This window comes from Somniosus microcephalus, chromosome 6 (assembly GCF_052327205.1).
Source record: "Somniosus microcephalus isolate GS21.2 chromosome 6, FLI_Smic_1.0, whole genome shotgun sequence".
Lineage (NCBI taxonomy): Eukaryota > Metazoa > Chordata > Chondrichthyes > Squaliformes > Somniosidae > Somniosus > Somniosus microcephalus.
In genome coordinates, this window is record NC_140992.1 from 92,845,201 (window position 1) to 92,869,686 (window position 24,486).

Sequence of the window (24,486 nt, forward strand, 5' to 3'; positions counted from 1 at the left end):
GTTGTATTTTTAGCTACCCATGCTTTTTAATGCAATATATAATGTCACTAACATGAGAGATCTTGTCACAGTTAATGTTACTTTCTTGCCTGTTCATTGCTGTAGTTCTAAATATCCAATTTCTGCTATATTTTGACCATTGTAGTGAACTTGACTCATTTTCATTAAGCTGGAAAATGACGACCTGCATATGTTCAGTTTGTGATCAGACAATAGTTTGTCCATAAATGTATCCTCTGCCAAGGTAATAAGTAGTAGATGTGCACAGTTTGACAAACTAGCAGAATCCAACTTGAGTGTATAAAACTCCAGTATTGTCACTAGGCTTATTTAGCATATGTGCCAGAAGAAAAATCTCCCTTAAGCTATTATACTTGTCCCTATCTATTTTTGATGGTGTGTGATGCTCTTGACTCATCATCTCAAATTGCTCTTGCCGCAATCATCAGTGTTGCTCAGCTCAAAATAGTCTCTTTATATTAAGCCAAGTTTGGAAGGAAGGACAGAATATACTGTTGGTTGTTTTTCACAGTTCAAATGTGTATATAATAACATTTTGCATGACCAATCATTGCACTTCACTAAAATCCCACGCACAGCACCAAAAGTGATTCCAGAGCACTTTAACTGGTTGGTTCTTTGTCATAGGAAAGTTTCTTTAATATATTGTGCAACAATAGCACCTGAAAAAAGGGTCACCTTTAATGTTAACTGCTTCTCAGCATGTAACATGCAACAGGAAGAACCAACTCCTCACTAACTGTGTGGTTTCTTTTGTTTAATGTGAGGAGGTAATTAAGATTATTTATGAATGGGCACACTTCCTTTTGGAGCTTAAAAATAAAAGATTGTTCCTGTTTGTAGAGCTTAAAATCTTCTAATTTGCTGCAGAGGACTCTGCTGAGGTGATATTTTAGCTGTTAAGATTTTCAAACATTGCTAAATATATTGATTGTCCTTTTTACACACAAATCCAAACTGATTTTATACTGAAATATTTGAACTGTTGAGTCTCACCTCATCCTCAATGTACATGCCATTCCTGTGGTCATTGTTGAATAACTAGTATCATGTTGCTCTACTAATGCAGGAGAGATGCACCGCCCATCTAATACTACGCCCATGAAACTTATTACCAGATATTGTTGGTGCAGGCCGGTATAGCAGATGTCTCTGTTGAGTGGGTGTTTGTGTTTCTTGTGCAGGTGTGTTATGTTCAGAATGGAGCACTTTGTGCAGCAAGGAGATAGTTTGAGGTGTGGAGCAAAAGCAGATGAGGTATTAACCTCTTCAAATAAAGATATCTTTGGGAAGGTAAATTGCAGAACCTTGTAACCCTGCACAATAACTGATTTAAACCCTTTTTAGTGTACCTTTTTTATATTAAAAAAAAAAAAAAAAGTTTGTGCAAATTTGTAAAGCCTCTAAACCAAGCTGTGGACTTTGGGAGGGGGTGGGGAGTCGGAGGGGAAACACTCCCAACATCTGATAATCAACATTTTTCTTCAAGGGGATGGTTGTATATTATTAGGGGACAGCAATCTTGTTTGGGATTGGAGAGTGCTGTAATGTGTGTGTTTCCTAAATTTTAATTTTAAATTAAGTAAAGTCCGTTGCAGATCAGGGTGTACATGGTAAAGTTATTAGTGGGGTGCTTTTTTGGTTTGGAAGTTGGAGGAAAGAGAAGAGAATAGAATCGCTTACCCACCAGTGTAAATGAAAACCATTCTATATGATTCCTAAAGTTACGTAGAGAGCTCCATTGTATTGATGGAGGTGATCAGTGAAGGACTGTGGTGAAAATGTCTTGCTGAATTGGGCCGGTATTGAACGGCAAATTGATTAAGATTGTTTATGGAAAGTGGGCAAAAATGAATGTTGTGTCCAGATTACCACATCTCCAGTGAGTAATCTTACTGATCTTGACTCATTGGTTACTTAAATTGAGCTGCCATGCTTTCATAGCAGTCTTTTATAATATTGGATTATTTACTTCTGAAAGGTAAGCATTGGTGCTGATTTGAAGAATGCTGAATTTGTACGCTACTCTAAATTACAAATTGTAACAAATGGCATTTAGTCTAGCTGTACATCAGACTAATCCTCCACCCCAAACATTTGTAATCCAAATTTGAAAGTTAGGATAGAATTATTCATTTGCTTGTTCGTAGAGGTTTCTTCAACATACTGAACGAAATGAATCTTGCTTTGAGCAGTATAGTGAAACAATTGATATGGATGAAGCTTGTTTCATGTATGATGTTTCAAGGGAAAATGTGTGATTAATAACTAAAATGGGGTTATATTGAATTGATTATTTGGAAAGCATAATTGGTTGTTGCTAGATATGTTGGCACTTGCCATCAAACAGTTGTTGCTGGAGAATGATTGCTTTCTGGGCATTCACATGGGCACTACATATTGGGCCTAAATCTAGAAGCTGAATTATTCCAGTGCACTGACCCGTTGCTGCTTTAGGGAAGGTCTGCAGAAGCTGAGGCATCCACTTCAACCCCCCGTCCCTCGAGAATCATATTGCACATGGGATCAAGTGACTCTTAAAGAATGTATTGTGGCCTCATAAACATGTAGTGCAGTGAACTGTTTCCAAACACCTGAAACCGATATGCAGCCACTGAAGAGAAGGATTTAATAAGCTTCGTGAATGGTAGCATACATCAATAACAAACAGGCTAAGTCTCAAAGCAGTTTAAAAAAAAACTCATGTAATCAAAGGACAATTCACCAAGACATCTATAGGTTTTTGTGACTTTTTCCTTTTTCTTTGTCTTCCTCTTCAACCCTACCCCATAGACTCTGGTATCGCTATAGAATTTCTCTTTTGTGTGCAACTTCCTGACCATAGGAGCTTCTCGTGCAGCCTTTGTCTAAGCAGTAATGTTGGTGCTGCTACTGTCTTGCAACTGCCAGTCTGTAATGCTAGCATGTTTATTTCTTGTCTATCTGGACAATGGTCTAGCATTTTCTGGGTCATTTGTACCAGAGTTGTTGTTACTCAGTGCTTCTATCACTGCTGGCTGATGACATTCTCAGAGATTTCCGATCAGGCCTGAAAGATATTATACACATGTCCTTGGCTAATCACTCCCAGCACACACTCGCATACAGCTAAGCTGCTTGCATATTGACATAATAACACAAAACCAAGACAATTTTAATAGCTCAGTTTATAATTGTGAACAGGGGAATATGTTAGTTACACCTGAGATCTTCGGCTCTGCAGTTTGAAATAACCTTGTGTTAAAGGCAAGCACGGTGTTGTAATACTTTCAGTTCCACTTATTCTTTGACCTTTAGAACCGCAGTAACAAAATGCCAATGTGGAATTATTAACGGGAACTTGCATGTTTTATGGAATAAATTAGGCATGACTTGACTTCAATTTTCAAGAGATTGTCTCTCAGAACTTCAATAATTTAGGTTAGTAAGCAAAGATAATGGGTTACAAAAGCAAAATACTGCAGATGCTGGAAATCTGAAATAAAAACAGAAAAACAATGCTGGAAATACTCCAGCCGGTCAGGCAGCATCTATGGAGAGAGAAACAGAGTTAACATTTCAGGTCAATGACCCTTCGTCAGAACTGGAAAAAGTTGGAGATGTAACAGGTTTTTACGCAAGTGTAGGGGCAGGGAAAGGGGGGAGGAAAGAACAAAAGGGAAAGTCTGTGGGATGGAAGGCAGGAGAGATTAAAAGACAAATGGAATGATGGTTCAAGGCAAAAGGAGATGGTAATGGGACAAGTTAAGAAACAAAAGATGACTCTAGCTGAAGTGTAAATGGCAATGGCAGGATGATCAACAGCTGCCATGTGAGAGAGAAAAAAAATGATAGGGGCAGAAGTTATGGTCTGAAATTGTTGAACTCAATGAATCCAGAAGGCTGTAAAGTGCCTAATCGAAAGATGAGGTGCTGTTCCTCGGGCTTACGTTGAGCTTCATTGGAACAGTGTAAGAGGCCGAGGACGGAGAGGTCAGAGTGGGAGTGGAGCGGAGAATTAAAGTGACAGGCGACCGGAAGCTCGGGGTCACCCTGACGGACTGAACGGAGGTTTTCCGCAAAGTGGCCAGCCAATCTGCATTTGGTCTCCCCAATGCAGAGGAGACTGCATTGTGAGCAGCGAATATAGTCTACTAAATTGCAAGAAGTACAAGTAAATCGCTGTTTCACCTGGAAAGTGTGTTTGGGGCCCTGGACAGTGGGAAGGGAGGAGGTTGAAAGGGCACGTGTTGCATCTTCGGCGCTTGCACGGGAAGGTGCCGGGAGAAGGGGTGTTGGGGGTGATAGAGGAGTGGACCAGGGTGTTGCGGAGGGAGTGGTCCCTTCGGAATGCTGAAAGGGGAGGTGATGTGTGGTGGTGGGATCACGGAGGTGGCGGAAATAGCAGAGGATGATCCGTTGAATGTGGAGGCTGGTGGGGTGAAAGGTGAGGTCAAGGGGAACCCTATCGTAGTTCCGGGAGGGAAGGGAAGAGGTGAGAGCAGAAGTGCGGGAAATAAAACGGACACGGTTAAGGGCCGCGTCGACCACGGTAGAGGGGAATCCTCAGTTGAGGAAAAGGAAGACATGCCGGAAGCACTAGTATGGAATGTGGCATCGTCAGAGCAGATGTGGTGGAGACTGAGAAACTGGGAGAATGGAATAGAGTCCTTGCAGGAAGCTGGGTGGGAAGAAGTGTAGTCCAGGTAGCTGTGGGAGTCAGTGGGCTTAAAGTGAATGTTTGTCAATAGCCTATCCCCAGAGATGGAGACAGAGAAATCGAGGAAGGGAAGGGAATAGTCGGCGATGGACCATGCGAAGGTGAGGGAAGGGTGGAAATTGGAAGCAAAGTGAATGAAATTTTCTAGTTCAGGGCGAGAGCAGGAAATGGCAACGATACAGTCATCAATGTACTGGAAAAAGAAGTGAGGGAGGGGATCTGAGTAGGGCCGGCGCGGACACGATGGGCCGAAGGGCCTCTATCCGTGCTGTATTACTCTATGACTGAGGACTGAAACAAAGAATGTTCCACATATCCCACGAAAAGGCAGGCATAGCTAGGACCCATGCGGGTTCCTCTAGCAACACCTTTAATTTGGAGGAAGTGAGTGGAGTCAAAGGAGAAGTTGTTCAATGTGAGAACAGGTTTAGCCAGGCGAAGGAGGGTGGTGGTGGGCCACTGTTGAAGGAAGAAGCGGAGCACCCTCAGGCCATCCTGGTGGGGGATGGAGGTGTAGAGGGATTGGACGTCCATAGTGAAAAGGAAACAGTTGGGGCCAGGAAACTGGAAACTGTTAAAAGTGGCGGAGGGCGTGGGAAGAGACTGGACAAGGAGAAAAAATAGTCGAGCTAGGAAGAGAAGTTCCGTGAGGCAAGAACGAGCTGAAACGATGGCCCTGATTTTCTGCCAGCTGTCGGGCAGGTTTTCGGGCGGGCGGGGGCCGAAAATTGCCGAAATATGGGGTGGGGCCCCCCACACCCCGCCTGATTTCCCCGCCCCGTCTGACTTTCGGACCGCCGTTTCTCCGCGACCCGAATCAGTCCCACCTGCTGCTGGCGGGACTGGCCGTCGGGACCCTGATCACCAATTATTGGCATGTTTAATGCCATTTTAGGGTGCCCTTTCAATTTTCAGGGGTTTCCCACGCTAAACACGCCTGCGGGGAACCCCGCTGATGAAACCTGGCCTGAAGCTTGCCGGCTTGCTTGCTCTCAGCTGCAGGTCATTCGGGAAAGCTGCGATTTAAAGGGACAGCATTTGTATGTTGAAGGACCTTGTTGTTGCAGGCTTGGGGCTACTTCTTCAAGGCTTAGGCACAGCTGTGGAAGGTTGGAGCCTCACACACTTCTCCAATGTGATCTCCTGGAAGCCCCTCTTGCCACCCTCACTCAGCACTTCCTCAGCGGAGGCATCTACCAGAAGCATGGGACGCCTTTTTTTCCTTCCCTTCTTGCCATTAGAGGATCGGCGGCAGCAGCAGGATGAGCACCAGGCTGCTGCTCACTCACCTGAAGCTGCACAGGCCAGAAGGGGCCAGCGCTTGGAAGTGGCTTGAGAGCACCTTGCTGCGCTTCAGGGGGCCATGGGGACCCGTATCTGTACTGGCAGTCGTACTCAGAAGGACTTCCATGAAGGTCTGGTTTCTCTGTTCAATAGATGGCCAACGCTCCTCAAGAGATGTCATTCTCTTATGAGCACTCACCATGTTTTCCGTACCCTGGCGAGTTATCTCCTCCATGGAGGTTGCCAACCTTTCCATGGTGATGCGTTCCTGCGCCAATGACTCCACAAAGGCTCTGCTCATGGTCGCTATGGACTCCTCCATTCGCTCCACACTCGCAGCGACCCTGGAGACAAAACCTGCCAGAGACTCCTGCATCTGTGCATGGAGATCCATCACCTCTTCTCTTGCGGATGGACCCAGAGGCAGACGGTCGACATGCAGCGCAGCTGAGCTGAGCTGGCAGAGTCCTGCACCCTCCGACGAGGACTCTCCACTGCTGTCCCTGTCTCCAGAACCTGCTGAGGCTCACTTGTGAGCTGTGAAACACCAGGTGACAACACTACTCTATGTCCCGAAGGTCCCCCCGAAGTGAGAGTGTCTGCGCTGGTGCTGGGTGCGCTTACTTCTGCTGACGCTGCGTCCTCAGAGGTTGGAGCTTCCTCTGAGGAGTCTGGCTGCACAGCCTCTTCCTCCTCCACAGTGGGGATGGGGGCTCTGGATGGTCCTGTGGGGGAGTAGAGGAAGGAGTTGGAGATGTGATGCCAAGGTTACATGCACATTCGAGTTGACATCTGCTGACACCTGCATCCATGCAGCCTTGGTCTCAGTGGGAGGCCTCTTCCTGCCTGACCGAGGGAAGAGGACCTCCCTGTGGGCCCGAACCCCATCCAATAATGCCTGCAGTGAAGCTTCGTCAAATTTGGAGGCAGCTCGGGGTCTGGCACTGGCCACAGCTGCTGCAGGCTCCTCTGCCATCCTGTATGGTTCGTTTGGAAGCCAACAGAGGAAGCAATGCTTGCTGTGGACCTTGAAAGCACCACGAATGATGACATCATACTGTGGGGCTTCCTGACTGGAAATGGACAATTAGCAAGGCTGCCCACACACTGGAAATTAATTGGCCACTTGAGGGAAAATTGCGTGCAGCTAGCTGACATTTTTTTGTGGGTCAGAACCCCACATTCGGGGGAATCCGACCATTTCCCACAAAATCGGGCCTGATGGGTCTACCAGGGCAGTCCTGTTTGTGGATCTTGGGAAGGAGGTAGAAGCGGGCTGTGCGGGGTTGGGGAACTGAGGTTGGCAGCTGTGGAGGGAAGCTCTCCAGAGGAGATGAGGTCCGTGACGGTCTTGGAAACGGTGGCTTGATGTTTGGTCGTGGGGTCATAGTCCAGGGGGAGGTAGAAGGAGGTGTCGGAGAGTTGGCGTTCAGCCTCTGCTAGTAGAGGTCGATTCGCCAAACAATAACAGCGCCACCCTTGTCAGCAGGTTTAATGACACTGTTGGGGTTGGATCTGAGAGAATGGAGTGCTGCAAGTTCAGAGGGAGGTAGGTTGGAGTGGGTATGGGGAACAGAGAAATTGAGGTGGCTGATGTCACGCCGGCAGTTTGCAATGAAAAGATCTCGAGAGGTTAAGAGGCCAGAGGGACAGATCCAGGTAGAATGAGAATTCTGAAAACGGGAGAAAGGGTCAGCCGTGCGGGGGGAAGACTGCTGGCCAAAGAAGTGTGCACGGCCAAAGATAATGGGTTACTTTGAAGACTCAACAGCACTTTTCATCAAATTGGTTTCAGAATTGGCTCAGTGGCAGCACTCTCTTGTCTGAGTCAGACGGTCATGGGTTCAAGCCTTCACTCCAGTGATTTGAGCACATAATTTAGGCTGGCATTTCAGTGCAGTGCTGAGGGAGTGTTTCATTGTCGGAGATGCCACCTTTCAGGTGAAAAGTTAAACTGAGGCCCTCTCAGGTGGATGCCAGTGATCCCATGGCACTATTTGAAGAGAAGGGGAGTCCTCCTGGTGTACGAGCCCATATTTATCCCATAACCAACACCTAAAACGGCTGAGCTGGCCATTTATTTAATTGCTGTTTGTAGGACCTTGCTATGTGCAATTTCCTACATTACAACAGTGACGACCACTTCAAAAGTGCTTAATTGGCAATAAAGTGCTTTTGGGATGGCTTGAACTTGAACGGCAGTATCTAGTCATTTTCTTTCCGAAAATTAACAGAGGACATAATACGTAGTGGAAATACAGGTTTCTTATTATGTTGAACTAAAAAGTGATATGAATGGGATGGAAAATTTCTGACTTAATACATGGCATATATAACCTTTGTTTAGGTGTGCCAACCATGGGATTTTCCAGTAGGCCAACTGCATATTAACTTTATGAAATTGTTAATCCTGTAGTGTGAACACTTTACTGACATGCAGCATGCTGGTACAGTATCTGCATTTAGTTGCCAGCGCATATGTAGTAATTAAAAATTGAATTAAACACATAGCAATTTTATAGTCTAATGTTCTGAATCTCTGACTGTTCAAACCAGGAATGCAAAGTTTAAGTGGTTTGTATGTCTTTTTAATTAACTCCAACACCATGTATTTACCTGTGGGTAGCCATTATTATTTTTGAATCATCTATTTAAAAGACTTTTTTTCTCTGTTTACTAAAATTCAAAACAATAACGTTTCTTTGTAAGTCAGACTAACTTAAATATTTATTATTGCAGACAAAAAGCTTTTTTTACAACTTTGCACTTGTTTTGTGCATTAACTCCCTGCTCTTTGATACTGTGCACACACCTAAACCACTGGAACAGACAGCAAACCTTGGTTTGACCTCTCCTCTGAAGGTTAACACCCCCAACAATGCAGCGTACTCAGTGCTATACTGGCATGTCAGCTTAGATTGTAAACTGAAATACCCGTGGACTTTATTAAAAAAAAAGTAGGAAACATTTCAGTTGAAGAAAGGGACATTAAATGCTGTCTTTTTTTCTGCATTACCGGAACCTCTCCCCCATGATATAAAAATGCTGTTCAACAAAACCTTTGACAACACTGTTTGTGATCACTCATCAAAAGGTTTTGGTTGCCAGCTTATCTGATCATTTATACCTAAAACGTCAAACCTTTTGATAGCCCACAGCTAAAGGAGCACAGTCTGAATTGTTGTTATGAGACCCAGTGGAAGATGTAAACTTTTTGACCTCTAGATAAATGTTGTTCGGAAGCTGTGTGGCATCTTTCATAAATCTTTGTATTAAACAGGTTTATACCAACTTTGCATTTAAACTGAAGGAGGCATTTCAATGCCAAACTTAATCACTGCAACTTAGTTTGAATACTTTTTGTATTTAAACATTTTATAGGATTACTCAGTTCTCAGATCTAACTTTTTGAAATATTCAGCATTGAAAATTTGTTTTTTTTTGCTGATCTGTGAAAATTTGGCCCATCAAGCTGGGTTCCTTCTACAGATCATGTATATTCTGTGTCCATTTAGTCTTCTGGAGAGAGATTCTGTAAAATTGCCAGAATACATATTGAAGCTCGCATTTTGCACTCGCCATTCTTGACTGAATGCCTTGGTAGTGTATTTTTGTGGTTCTACGTATATTTGGGTTGCCTGTATGACCAGTGTATTTTAAACCCTTCCAGAAGAGGTTAATAGCCAACCTTTTTGAACAAAGGATCACTTTTGACAAGATTGTAAAATTAAACACTAAATCTAATTGCCAAATGCTATACTACAGCACTCTGGGCCTAGAGAGATGTTTATAAAGCAAAAAAAAAACTGTAGAGACTCCCCAATGGCTTAGTGAGTAGCCAGGCTACACAGATCAGGAAGGCCTCAGCTTCAATATTTGGTATTTGCAGCAGTAAGACAGCACATTAGGAAGTGGCGTCGTCCACTTCAGGAAGGAGTGGTGAAAATTGGCAAGCAAAAGCGAGGAAGTATAAAATAGTTGCAAATAACCATAATTCATTAATTTTGTAAAATAACAGCATTTTGAACCAAATCTGTGTAATTTAATTTTCTATCTACATAAAGGGGAAGAAAATATAAGTACTTTTTTGTTCAAAAAGCTCTCTTTTCCATTCAGATTTTACCCCCACCCCCAGCATTTTAGGTTAATTTTCATGATCCATGGATACCCTAGAGTAGGGTCTCTCTCCTTGGTAGGCTTCTCTGGTGCTGCCAGTTATGGGGAGCATTCTGGAGTAGCTGCATTTCAAGTGGCAGAGTGCAACTTCAAATTTATGTAAAGGCTTCTCAAGCCTCTTGAGCAATTGGAAACCATGCCACTGACTGTGGGGTAGCAGGAAGGGAAACCCTACTCGAAGGTCATAGAAAATGTTTTTTAAAAGGCAATTAAAAAAAAAATATGCTGCTTCTAGAAAGTAGTTTGGACAAGATGTATTCCCCTGTTCACCTTCCTTCACCTTTTAAATTGAGAACCAGGAACTCTGAACATGCACTTTGACCTTCAGCATAAGGATGATTGCTTTTCAATTCCTCTAATGTACATTTTGCCACAACTGAAGTAAGAGTCTGAAATAATTGGCAGCAACTTGCATTTCAGTGCTGATAAAGAAAAGCTTTGAAATCCTAAAAGTACAGATCATGGTCAGTCTGGTCAGATTGACTGTCTATGATTGTATTTTTTACTACATTTATTGATGTGCTTTGCTACTCGCTTTACTTTCTGATGTGCTGTTTTATAAACTCTTTTTCCCCACAGCCAGCAGGAGGGTTACATTGTATTCAGAGTGCTCCAGCCTTAATAAGTGCCTCCAGTCAGCAACCCACAAGGCACAATCTGTTATCCAGCTACTCTGCAGACGAATTGCAGCTTGGTGACAAATCTAAGGACGCCAAGAAAATACCATGGTCAAAGCGGCACACTGTTGTGTTGGGGAAGGAGAAGCTAGACAAGACTGTTGTTTTATCAGTTAATGGATTTTTTTTTGCCCCAGTTTTAGGCTTTCCCTGGTGGTGGATGACACATCTGTGGTGTATTGAATAGAATGATTTGCACAGTTTTTAAACTAATCATTTGGTAACTACCATTAAATTTTAATTAATTGAAATTGGATAAATAGCGAACAGTGACCCGCGTTTACTGTGAATTTACAGTTACGTTTAATGGAAGTGTTTACTTTTCTGTTTAGAGCTCTTGGCTAATGCAACAAGGGAGGGAAGGAAAATGTGCACACGCTGAATTGGTAAATTCCTGGGGGCTGCTTTTTGTATAGGTTACTAAATAACTTACGTTTGCCACAACTCCCATTCATTGCTTTGGTTACTAGCTACAAAAAATTACTTTGCAGATGGTCAAATAACAATATGACCAGTGGAACTGCCTTTTTAAAAGGGAGAACTTTTTTAGTGTTTTGTTTTCCTTAAGATGGTACATTATCTCAACTGCTACAATAAAGATAACCAAGTCTGCTTTCCCATTGGCTTATAAAAATATCTAATTTATTGAGACTTATATCCCCATTGATCAATCTTTCTTGCGGTTTAGAGGGGAAAAAGGAATTATGGCTCTACAGAAATCCTTGGAAACCTAGCCCCCCTCCCTAGAATTATTGGGCCAACAAAATGTAATATCATATGGTTGAGTTTTTTTGTTATCATTTGCTTATTACTTTTTAATTGAAACCAAGGGAATGGAAGAGTCAATTACACATTCAAATAAAATTGCTATTCCTTTTAAACTATTTGTGGGGACACTTTAAAGAAATTAATTCCATACTTTTGGCACTCCAATGCATTACGTCATTCTCGAACTTAAGATCATGGGTCAGTGGTCTGCTTATTAATTTCTAAATATTGCTAGGAGGCAGTCAACTTGTCTGCTCTTCCTATTTCTGCCCTATGAGAAGCTCCTTGCTTTGTTCATCCTCTTAATGGCCTGACTGATAAAGGAATCACCTTTCACTACAACATAGACCTAAACGCTTGTCTTACTATTCAGAGTAGTACAGCTGAGCACCAATTAATCTGTTACTGATTCCTCAAAATAGTAGAAGACACTTTCCTGTCTGACTGGAAAACCAATGTTTCAACAGGTTTTAAAACCACCAGAATCACTCTAGAGGGGAATCTCAGACAGTAAAAGTGATTTGTAGTTTAGAAATTTTCAGATGTGTACCATTGCTTTGAGCTTCAGTAGTTTTATACTTCAGTGAACTTAAGATATTTGGTTGCTTATAAGAGAGCATCTGTCTTCTAAACCTTTGTTTTCTATCTAGGCCACAGAAGAGGTGTCAAAGAATCTGGTAGCTATGAAGGAGATCTTGTATGGCACAAATGAGAAAGAACCCCAAACTGAAACGGTGGCACAGCTGGCTCAGGAGCTGTACAACAGTGGCCTCCTCAGCACTTTGATAGCTGATTTACAGCTCATTGACTTTGAGGTGAGAAGAAAAATGGTCTTCAAATGCAAAGCAATTTTGTTTTTGAAGCATATGTATATTTAGGTTTCGTTCTGCCAATGTTGACAAAACTAAGATGTATTAAACATTCATTAGAGTTTGAGAGTACAGTTTCCAAGTGTTAAACTTGGATATACCTTCTGTGAGCTATTAATTCAGCAAGGAGCAGAGTATAGCCTCTGGACATCCCTACAGATAGCCAGTAGCTCTTTTCGATGTGCTAGAAGCAGGATTCAAAATTAGCAACAGCTGCTTTGGCCGATGTCTACAGAGTGACCAGATCCGATAGATAAGCGAATGAAATCTGTCAATAGCTGTTCACGCTGTTGTGCATCAGAGTTGTTTTTCCACTTACTTGTCTTAAAGGGGGAAGTAAAAAAAAAAAAAAAAGCACTTTCAGTATTAAGGAGTTCCCTCATCACCTAAATCTAACATTCTGCCTCTTGGGAGAGCTTCATGCAAACCCACTATTTCAGGTTTTTCATTAGCAGTGAGCTGCTTTGATCAGTTGACTCGAGGCTTGTTTTTCAACAAATCAGGGTAGTTGATATTGAAGATTAACCTGGTTGTGTCATTGGAATGTCCAGGTTAAACGTGTGTTTTCCTTGGAGTAACGGTGGGCGCTACACTAATTCAAACTCAGTGGGTTTTGTCAAAATAATTTGATACTGTAAGGAGTTAATTCCATATTGGACTCTCTTGTTCAAGGTTTGTTCCTTCTCTAATGACTGGCTTGCCTGGGTGTATGCTTTTGATCTCTGCCTGCCTGGGTTGTTGCCATAAATCAACTCTTCTGCTTTTGAGGAATCCAATGGAAAGGAACTTAATATGGGAAAAGCACAGACAAAAGCCTGAAAGATGTTTGGCAAAGCACACACTTGAGTGTTTTACCTTTTTTATATTTGACCTCTTGCTTCAACAGAAGATGTTTGAAGGGTGGGGCAAAGAATCCACTTTGACAAAATCCTGTTGCCTCTGGTACTGTGCAGCTAAAACAGTTTTTAAAAATCTGTTGCCTGCAGCAAATTGCTTTTTTACATCCTTCAGTGGCTGGAATTTTAATGTGTGTTTCTAGTTAATTTTTACTTGAACTACTTGTGCATTTAATCATTTGAATAATTAATAGATCATTGGGAGTATGTGGAAAATAACTTGATACTGATATTGCTTTGCTGCAATATTTTAATTGTGGATGATGACGATGATTTAATCTAACTGATTTTAAAGTTTCTTTTCAATAACAATACTTCCTAATATCCCGTAAGTAAACATATTAACACCATTTTAAATAAGGTTGTATAATTCAGTATTTGAGCTAATCATGAGAGTAATTGCATTCATTACTTAAGCTCCACTCAGACTTCAAGTAGCTTCAGCTTGTTCTTCCAGCTCAACCCCAGCTTTTAAATACTTAGAATAGTGCTAGAATATGTTTCCTCAGATCACTGAGAGATCAACTTCCAGCCATCTAGCCCTGCTTTAGCATTCCTAAAAGATGGCATCACTCAGCAATCAAAAGATGTGCCTCCACCTTCCTTTCAACTCCCTTGTCCCCAATGTACAGGGCATAGCTCTGTTCTGTTTGACACAGGAAGAGCCCAACATGCTGTGAAAACATTGTAAATTATCTAATAAGTGGAAAGGAAGTAGAGGAAGAAATATTTCAACAAATGTGTGAAATGAATAAAGGACATAGCATAATAATCATGGGAGATTTTAACTACCCCCAAATAAACTGGCAAAAAGTGGTAGCGAAAGGGGTACAGGGAATGGAATTTTTAGTGTGTGCAGGACTCCTTTCTTACCCAGTATGTTAATAGCCCAACAACAGAGGGAGCACTGATGGAGCTAGTAATGGGAAATGAACCAGAACAGATAAGAGAAGTAAGTGTAGGGGGAGCATCTAGGCAATAGTGATCACAACATATTGTGGTGGGTATGAAGGCGTACACGTGAAGTGCGCCGCCATACTGCCTTTGAAGTCCACCGCTAGTTTGGGATTTCTGCATACGCTAAACCCCGAATTTGCGGTCTGTCAAGGTACGCGTTGACAGACCATCCACTCTGCCACTGAAAACCTAATTGCTGGCGCAGAGTTGGGCTATTTGCTCACCAACTGCCCGGCAATTACGTACGGAAATTTTATGGCTGGTTTCCACACCATAAGGGGATACCTGAAATTTAAAAAAAAAATGCGCTTTAAAAAAATTAAATGACTTAAAAGCTTTAATGAGAAGCAATCCTAGTGTATGCTAAAGCTGCAGGTTGTTTTTAAATAACGTTTACAATTCATAACTTTCTGTAGAGTGCACAGTAGTGGTTTAGAAGTGGGAATTATGAGTAATGAATTGGATTCCCATGATAAAAGCTAAATCTGTAATGTATTTTAAAGGCTGTAGTAATTAAGTAATATAGTATTTTAAATGAATGAAAGACGATCTGTTTTCTGATTGGAGGACCATGCCCATGTGATCCCGGGTACGCTTCCGCACAGGCTGCGTCCGTGGGATCTGTGGGCCATTGCGCTGCCTTCCTCCTCGCAGCGTCAGAGCGCAAGTTTTCGCAGGAGGACCACCAGTAGGTGCGTATTCTTTTCACAGGTCGGCGGCGTACTCCAGAGGTACACTGCCGACTGCAATTTTTGGCCTAATAAGGTTTGAGAAGGACATAAGTAAGTAATAAATTGGTGGGGGGGGAGCTGATTTTAAGGGGATGAGAATGGAACTAGGGAAAGTAAACTGGAAAAAATTACTGACAAAACATAGAAATAGAACAGCAGTGGATAACGTTTAAAATGTTGATCAGTAGAGTCCAGGAGAAATATATCGCACTAAAAAGCAAGAACAAGCTAGCTAATACTGACACACCATGGATGCATAAAGAAATAGGGCAAAATTGAAACTAATGAAAGGCATACACGAAGTTCCCAGACAACAAAGGAGAGGATGACAAAAGGGAATAATCAAAATCAAATCAAATCAACTTTTATTGTCATTGTTAGTGCACAAGTGCAGTACAACGAAATGTAGGCTTGCGGCTCCCGAGAGTGTACAATTTGGATTAGGACACTTAAACATTTCAACATACATTTGTACATACATATTAGCATAAATATGACCATAATAAAGTGCATTGGCAGATGTGCAGGCTTTAGGGTTTATTTGTGGAGTTCAGTAGGATGACAGCCCTGGGAAAGAAGCTGTTCCTAAATCTGGTCGTACGGGTGCGAATGCATCTGTAGCGTCTTCCAGATGGTAGGAGGGTGAACAGACTGTGGCTGGGGTGGGTAGGGTCTTTGATGATGGACCGTGCCCGCCGTAGGCAGCGTTTCTGATATATATGTTCTATGGTCGGTAGCCGGGTGCCGGTAATGCGTTGGGCAGTTTTGACTACCCGCTGCAGGGCTTTCCGGTCATGGGAGCTACAGCTGCCGTACCATACCGTGATACAGTTTGTCAGGATGCTCTCTATAGTGCAGCGGTAGAAGTTAGAGAGGATCAGGGGTGACAGATTACATCCCTTCAGCCTCCTCAAGAAATATAGGCGCTGCTGGGCCTTCTTCACCAGAGAGGAGGTGTTGAGGGACCAGGAGAGGTCTTCCGTGATGTGGACTCCGAGGAACTTAAAGCTGGCCACCCTTTCCACCTCCGCCCCATTGATGTGGATGGGGGTGTGACTTCCGCCTTTGGACTTCCTGAAGTCCACGATTTTGTGTGGGGCCCTCTTCAGCCTGTTTTGGATCCCTGCTCTCTTACCCCGCTTCTGCTTGCGTGTGTGAAAAAATGGCGGCGCGCACGGACGCAGCGGCTTTGTCTCTCCCGAGACTGAACGGTTTCACCCTCCTCCTGAGTCTCTTCTGGACTCTGCTGATCCGGGAATTAAAGGCTGACCTACTGTACAGCCAGCAGACGCTCCTAGACATCGGGGCCGACTGTGTGAAGCTTAAATTCGGCGACATCGATCTGCCTCCCGACATCGCCCGACCCCCGGGACCAGCGTGGCGTCCTTCCCCAGCCGGAAGTCAGCGCAGAGGTTAGGAAAGAAGTCAAAAAAATCAATTAGGAAGGCAAATAGAAACTACGAAATTAAATTATCAAGGATTATAAAAATAAAAAAGCATTCTGCAGCCACATAAATAACACAAAATCAGGATAGGGCCACTAAGGGATACACACGATAAACTCGCTGGTAATGACGGTGAAAATGCAAAAGTATTAAATAACTACTTTGCCTTAGTATTTGCTTTGCCTTTGTTATTTACCAGGGAAATTAACATGGTGGACATGACATTAGAAGAAGAGAAGAAAAAAGATATGAAGATATTTAAGGTAGAAAGGGGGAGATAATTGATAAACAAATCAAACTTCGAGGATAAAACCCTTGGTTCGGATGGATTGCATCCGTGCATATTAAAAGAAGTCATGGAAGAGATAGCAGAGGCACTATTACATCTATATACAAATGCATTAGAAAAGGGAATAATGCCAGAGAACTGGCAAACAGCTAATGTGATTTCTATACATAAAAAAGGAGATAGAACAAGTCCAGGGAACTATAGACCAATAAGCTTAACGTCAGTGGTAGGAAAAATAATAGAATCCTTATTCAAGGATGTAATAGAAAAACATCTAGAAACTGAAAATATAATGGAGAGTAGTCAGCACGGATTCCAAAAGGGTAGGTCATGCTTGACCAACCTTATTGAATTCTTTGAAGAAGTAACAGGGTAAATGAGGGTAATGTTGTAGATGTAATATATTTAGATTTCCAAAAAGCCTTCGATAAGGTACCATATAGTAGACTCCTAACTAAAGTCAGAAGATATGGCGTATGGGGACGTAGCAAGCTGGCTACGAAACAGAAAACAGAGATTAGGGGTTAAAGGTCATTACTCAGATTGGCAAATGGTGAGAAGTTATGTTCCACAAGGATCGGTGCTGGGACCACTGTTATTCACCATTTACATAAACTGTTTGGACTCGAATCGGAAGTACAATTTCAAAATTTGTGGATGACACCAAATTGGGGATGTAGTTAATACAGGAGGACTACGACAAAATACAGCAAGACTTTAATAAACTTGTAGAATTGGCGTGTAATTGGCAAATGAACTTCAACATAGCTAAGTGTAAGGTAGTACATTTTGGTAGGAGGAATAAAGAGGTCACATGCTCCTTGGGAAATAAGTGTCTAAATGGGGTAGAGGAACAGGGGGCTCTGGGGGTACAGATACACATCATTAAAAGTAGGGACACAGGTTAACAAGGTAATTTAAAAAACAAAAAAGCAAACAAAGCACTGGGGTTCATTTCTAGAGGGATAGAATTTAAAAGCAGAAAAGTTACGTTAAACCTGTATAGAACCTTGGTTAGACCACACTTGGAGTACTGTGAACAGTGCTGGTCTCCATATTATGAAAAGGACATAGAGGCACTGGAGACGGTGCAAAAAAACAATTTACTAGAATGATACCAGAAATGAGAGGTTATACCTATTGGGAAAGATTGAACAGGCTGGTGCATTTTTCTCTAGAAAGGAGACAACTGAGGGGTGACCTGATAGAGGTCTTTAATATTCTGAAGGGGTTTGATAGAGTAGACAGAGATGATGTTTCCACTTGCAGATGAGACCAGAACTAGGAGCCATAAATAGAAGATAGCCACTAATAAATGCAATAGGGAATTCAGGAGAAACTTCGTTACCCAGAGAGTGGTTAGAATGTGGAACTCGCTACCACAAGGAGTAGTTGAGGCAAATAGCATAGATACATTCAAGGGGAAGCTAGCTAAGCACATGAGGAAGAAAGGAATCGAAGGCTATGTTGATGGGGTTAGATGAAGGAGGGTGGGGGGCAGCTCATGTGGAGCATGGATCTATTGGGCCAAATTGCTTGTTTCTGTGCTTTAAATACTTTGTAACTTAGTAATTGTAGAATTGCTAATGCCTTGATGCAAGTCCAGCTTTAGACTTTGGCTTCTGGTGTTGATGTGTCACCAGACCTTCCCCCACTCCCTCCCAGGAACTCATGACAGGCATTGATGGGTCCTGTACAGAACCCTTTGATTTGATGCCTTCATTGATTAGTGAGGGTGATTCTGAGCTAGGGACCTCTGATGCTAGAATCATGATTTAAGAATTTGATTCTATTTTGAAGATGATTTAGGCACCTAAATTGTATCCAGGTCTTGTCATTTACATTTAATATTTATCTGGCTATTTGATTTAGGTAATGAGGGAACTCCTTAATACTGACAGTGCTTCTTCTTTACTTCCCCTTTAAGGCAGGTTAGTGGAAAAACAACAGTGTGAACAACTATTAGCAAATTTCATTCACTTTTCCGTCAGATTGCTCACTATGTACAGATGTCAGCCAAGGCAGCTGTTCCCAGGTTATTTTACACTACATGATGTTTCCAGCATTCTTCCATTGAAAATCCCTGGGGTGTTGATGAGTATTGGTGTATATGTGTGAAAGAAAGTTAGACCTAGGAATCTAGTGGAGTTTCAGTCTTTGCATGCAGTTACATGGATTTCAAGTTATTCAGTGGGAAGAGGGTGGAAAAACTGAACTTGTCCTGTATTTACCACAATATAATCAATACTAATAAATTATCTGCTATAGCCCTCGGTTATTTGCCAGAAGCCAAAACTGTTGAGTGAGAACAAATGGACTAGTATCACTGAGAAGCTATGGCATGCCTCCAGTCTTGATCCCTCCATTAGCAGTAGTTCAGGACCCACATATAATTCATTTTTTCTTGCTGTTCACAGGGCAAGAAAGATGTGGCTCAGATTTTTAACAACATTCTGAGGAGGCAGATTGGAACACGGACCCCAACAGTGGAATACATCTGTACTCAGCAAAATATATTGTTCATGTTACTGAAAGGGTGCGTAAAATACCTTTTTGGACATGTGTAACTCTTGATCTGTTGCAGATATTTTGGAATAATTTTCTTGCAATATATCCTTTTATTTCAGTTAAAGAGGAGAGTTGGCGAGGTTTAACCTGCAAACAGTCTACTTTTTAAAATCTATTAATCACGCTTCATTTTCTGGGCCAAACACCACCTACATTGAGATCGGCATGGATTCCGACACAGTATAACCCAACGGCTTGGCAGGCACAAGAAGAATGGTGTAGCCAAAGTTGTGGGGTATGGTGTTTGGCTAATTACTGCTCAAACTTTAAATACAAACACACTCCTCTTTATGTTGTATAAACTGAGTTCTAAAATTCTTCTAGTTTAACCAAAGAAGCTGAAGTTCTTTTGATGATTTATAACCTATTCAATTTACAGTTGACTTTTTAAACTGCTGGGTACATGCTAGTTTGTAAATGTCTGTTTTTCAGGATGCCCAAAACTAGATTTAAACAATTGTTAAATACACACATTTTTGAAAAGTGGTTGTAAATGACTGACAGTGCTACAATGAATACTGCAATCCTAGAGTGTAACCTCTTTCTTGTTGGTCGCAAAATTATATATTCAGCATAGTTGTGTGTCCCCCCCCCCCCTTCTCTCTCAAACCCCCCACCCCCCCCCCCCCCAAAAAACCCAACTTGATATTACTGATGTAGATTGCAGGCTCTGTAATTATTACAAGTAATTTATGCTGGTTTCTTTTAACTGTTCAAGAAACAGACTGGTAAGCACTTCTGGCAAGTGTTCTGGTGAAAACAAAGGTTTTTTTTGTCATTTGCTTCCCAATTTAGGAAAGCCAGTTTGAAAATCCAAAAGGTGGTATATTCAGTGCATCATTAATCATGTTGATTGTGTTCCTCTCTTTATTTAAAAAAAGGTGGGGCTTTAGCTATTGGATTACACTTTTCCAGAATGCAAAATTCTACTGCTTTGGACTGGGTTTTGAGTATTCTTAGCCATTCCAAAGATTCACTCCTATTAGAGTATTTTAATACAGGAGGAATATTTTACCATGACAACTAGCCTAGGTTAATTTATTGGGTTAAAGTAATTGTGTGTGCTAATACATAATTAAATTGGATTAATTTAAAACATTGTACGTTTTGTTCTACCCAGATAGAATTTTTAAACATAAGTGAAGTTAAACTGTCCGAAGTTGGATGTGTTGAACTTTACTAGAGACCGCATTCCAGTGATAGTGTAATTTTTTTAATGTGCACAAATGTAATGGCTGTTACAATTTATATTCAAGTTGTTTGTTTCATAGAATTATTAGTAAATGATATTATAGACTCCCGAGTTGAAAAAAAATTGGATGCTTTACTTGTGACTAATTTCAGTGCTACAAAGCAAAACACGAGAGTTACACACAAGTTAATCAGTAGTCAAAAATTCAAATGCAGGTTTACAGTGGAACTTGCTAAAAGCATTGTTATTTGAAAAACTCCCAATCTTGATGCCTTAAATCAGAATAAACCACATCAATGTAGTACAGTAGGGAAATGCTATATTTGGATATCTGGTATAAAATATTATCTAATATTGCAAGATATGGATAAAGTTAACCTTTATATGTGTTGTAAAGAATCTCTTTTTTTTGTAGGTATGAATCCCCAGAAATCGCTCTTAATTGTGGAATCATGCTGCGGGAATGTATCCGGCATGAACCATTGGCAAAAATTATACTGTGGTCTGAGCAATTTTATGATTTCTTCAGATATGTGGAAATGTCAACATTTGACATTGCTTCAGATGCATTTGCCACATTCAAGGTAGTTTTGAGGGTTATTTTCTCATTTAAAAAAATCACTGAAGACTTTTGTATTTTTTGTTCTGGAGAAGGCACAAAATTGTTACGCATCTAATGCAAAGGATTAAACGATTTGGATAACTATTAACTAATTTTTGCACTATTGAACAGTAGCTAGATATTTGGCACAGGTTTGACATTCCCTGAGTATTGCTAAACTGATTCTATATTTACAAAGTGATTTAATTTTGTACCATTGTTTATTCTTGCTCTGGAATTGAATTGCAGTCATACTACAATGTGTGATTTCTTTCCAGGATTTACTTACACGACACAAACTACTGAGTGCAGAATTTTTGGAACAGTATTATGATCGAGTAAGTAAAAGTATGTTGCTTTAAAGAGTGGGAGGAGACAAAATTGATTTGTGATCACAATTTACTCTTTTTTGCCTTTTAGAATGGCACTTAAAGAAAAATAATTCATCTAGTGGTTTTTTTGAAGGGGTGGGGTATTGCGGGTGGGGGGAGGGGGGTCATGGAAGAGGAGAACAGGAGATTGAGGGATCATTGTATCTTCCACTATCCAGTGCTGGATTTGTATGGAGGATGTGCATTTTGCAATATTGTAAATTTTAATTTAAATATGAAATCGACCGCAGATTAGGATTTCATTTTTCATTTTTCTAAAGGGCAACTGAATTACAGTCTGAATAGAACTGTCCTTGGATGTTTTAGCCTTAATCTGAGTTAAGGCAATGATGGAATTTACAAAGGCATAGTCATATTTGGCAAGTTGAAATGCAGCGAGGCTTTTTTTTTTGTTCAGAAGTGAAACGTACACTGCATTTATCCCAGGTAGAAATGTTATCATCCAAAGGGAGGACATTACAGGATACTGTCTCCAAGACGTCACATCCTCAGCTGTATGATCTACCCCCAGTCCATGTTGTATATAAAGTTGATTTATGGATTTCCACCTGTTTTTGCTTTTATTATCCTGTTGATGTCAGTATTGCTGTTCTACAACAAAAAAGATCAAGTTGCAGTTTCATTTCTTAATCTAGCACATTGTTCTTGTCTTTTTGTAGTTTTCTTTTGTATTACAGTTTTAATGTCTGGATTATTTCTGTCTTGTGTTCTTAAGTCTTGATGTATATCAGCTCAATCGATTCAGTCAAAATCCCACTTTGCCCCTGATATCCGTATTCTTTGATGCCTATAGCTGTGTTAACTATTGCGCATCTTGCAATTGTGGCTTTTATGGCATCAGGAACCTGGCAATGGTGCTTGCAATTTCTTCTCGTGATTCCTTTCCTGTTTGTGCCAAGAAGATTTGGGAATTCTTGGAAGTGATTGTAGAAAAACAAACAATGCTTGAATCCCCCCATACTGTCAGTGAGACCTTGGAGTCCAATTCAGCTTAGAAGCACAAACTCTGCAGGTCAAACCAAGAGAGAAGACGACAATGCATTGCTACTCTTGGGTCACACAAACCCTAAGTTGTTTAGTTCAGCATAGACTCAGAGGCCCACAGTCGGGGGGGTGGTGGGGAAGGAAGAGAGGCCTGTGATCGGGGAGGTGGTGAGGAGGGGAGGGAAGAGAGGCCTGAGATCAGGGGGTGGTGGTGAGGAGGAGAGGCCTGTGATCGGGGGGTGGTGAGGAGGGGAGGGAAGAGAGGCCCGTGATCGGGGGGTGGTGAGGAGGAGAGGGAAGAGAGGCCCGTGATCGGGGGGGTGGTGGGGAGGGAAGAGAGGCCCGTGATCGGGGGGTGGTGAGGAGGAGAGGGAAGAGAGGCCCGTGATCGGGGGGGTGGTGGGGAAGGAAGAGAGGCCTGTGATCGGGGGGTGGTGAGGCGGGGAGGGAAGAGAGGCCCGTGATCAGGGGGTGGTGGTGAGGAGGAGAGGCCTGTGATCGGGGGGTGGTGAGGAGGGGAGGGAAGAGAGGCCCGTGATCGGGGGGTGGTGAGGGGAGGGAAGAGAGGCCCGTGATCAGGGGGTGGTGAGGAGGGGAGGGAAGAGAGGCCCGTGATCGGGGGGTGGTGAGGAGGGGAGGGAAGGGAAGAGGGGCCTGTGATCGGGGGGTGGTGAGGAGGAGAGGGAAGAGAGGCCCGTGATCGGGGGGTGGTGAGGAGGGGAGGGAAGAGAGGCCCGTGATCGGGGGGTGGTGAGGAGGGGAGGGAAGGGAAGAGGGGCCTGTGATCGGGGGGTGGTGAGGAGGAGAGGGAAGAGAGGCCCGTGATCGGGGGTGGTGGTGAGGGAAGAGAGGCCTGTGATCGGGGGGTGGTGGTGAGGAGGGGAGGGAAGAGAGGCCCGTGATCGGGGGGTGGTGAGGAGAGGGGATCGGGGGTAGTGAGGAGGGGAGGGAAGAGAGGCCCGTGATCGGGGGGTGGTGAGGAGGGGAGGGAAGAGAGGCCTGTGATCGGGGGGTGGTGAGGAGAGGGGAGCGAGGTCCGTGATCGGGGGTAGTGAGGAGGGGAGGGAAGAGAGGCCCGTGATCGGGGGGTGGTGAGGAGGGGAGGGAAGAGAGGCCCGTGATCGGGGGGTGGTGAGGAGGGGAGGGAAGAGAGGCCTGTGATCGGGGGGTGGTGGGAAGGAGAGGGAAGAGAGACCCGTGATCAGTGGGTGGTGGTGAGGGAAGAGAGGCCTGTGATCGGGGGGTGGTGAGGAGAGGGGAGCGAGGTCCGTGATCGGGGGTAGTGAGGAGGGGAGGGAAGAGAGGCCCGTGATCGGGGGGTGGTGAGGAGGGGAGGGAAGAGAGGCCCGTGATCGGGGGGGTGGTGAGGAGGGGAGGGAAGAGAGGCCTGTGATCGGGGGGTGGTGGGAAGGAGAGGGAAGAGAGACCCGTGATCAGGGGGTGGTGGTGAGGGAAGAGAGGTCCATGATCGGGGGTAGTGAGGAGGGGAGGGAAGAGAGGCCAGTGATCGGGGGGTGGTGAGGAGGGGAGGGAAGAGAGGCCCGTGATCGGGGGGTGGTGAGGATGGGAGGGAAGAGGGGCCTATGATCGGGGGGTGGGGAGGGAAGAGAGGCCTGTGATCAGGGGGTGGGGAGGGAAGAGATGCCTGTGATCGGGGAGAGGTGAGGAGGGAAGAGAGGCCTGTGATCGGGGGGTGGTGAGGAGGGGAGGGAAGAGAGGCCTGTGATCGGGGGGTGGTGGGGAGGGGAGGGAAGAGGGGCCTGTGATCAGGGGGTGGTGGGGAGGAGAGGGAAGAGAGGCCTGTGATCAGGGGGTGGGGAGGGAAGAGATGCCTGTGATCGGGGGGTGGTGAGGAGGAGAGGGAAGAGAGGCCCGTGATCGGGGGTGGTGGTGAAGGAAGAGAGGCCTGTGATCGGGGGGTGGTGGTGAGGAGGGGA

At 43.4% G+C, this 24,486-nt stretch overlaps 1 protein-coding gene across 5 annotated transcripts in view; it reads left to right on the plus strand.

The window, feature by feature from the left end:
• Positions 1 to 24,486, plus strand: part of cab39 (calcium binding protein 39) — a 113,038-nt gene that overhangs the window by 75,679 nt on the left and 12,873 nt on the right. For 3 of the 5 annotated variants that reach the window (XM_085990536.1, XM_085990534.1, XM_085990535.1), the window contains exons 3-8: positions 10,760 to 10,969; positions 11,190 to 11,243; positions 12,276 to 12,440; positions 19,230 to 19,348; positions 20,988 to 21,156; positions 21,452 to 21,511. In XM_085990536.1, coding sequence (XP_085846662.1) covers positions 10,760 to 10,969; positions 11,190 to 11,243; positions 12,276 to 12,440; positions 19,230 to 19,348; positions 20,988 to 21,156; positions 21,452 to 21,511 — 777 coding nt within the window. The remainder of the gene's footprint in view (positions 1 to 10,759; positions 10,970 to 11,189; positions 11,244 to 12,275; positions 12,441 to 19,229; positions 19,349 to 20,987; positions 21,157 to 21,451; positions 21,512 to 24,486) is intronic. The other 2 variants (XM_085990537.1, XM_085990538.1) reach the window with 2 other exon arrangements.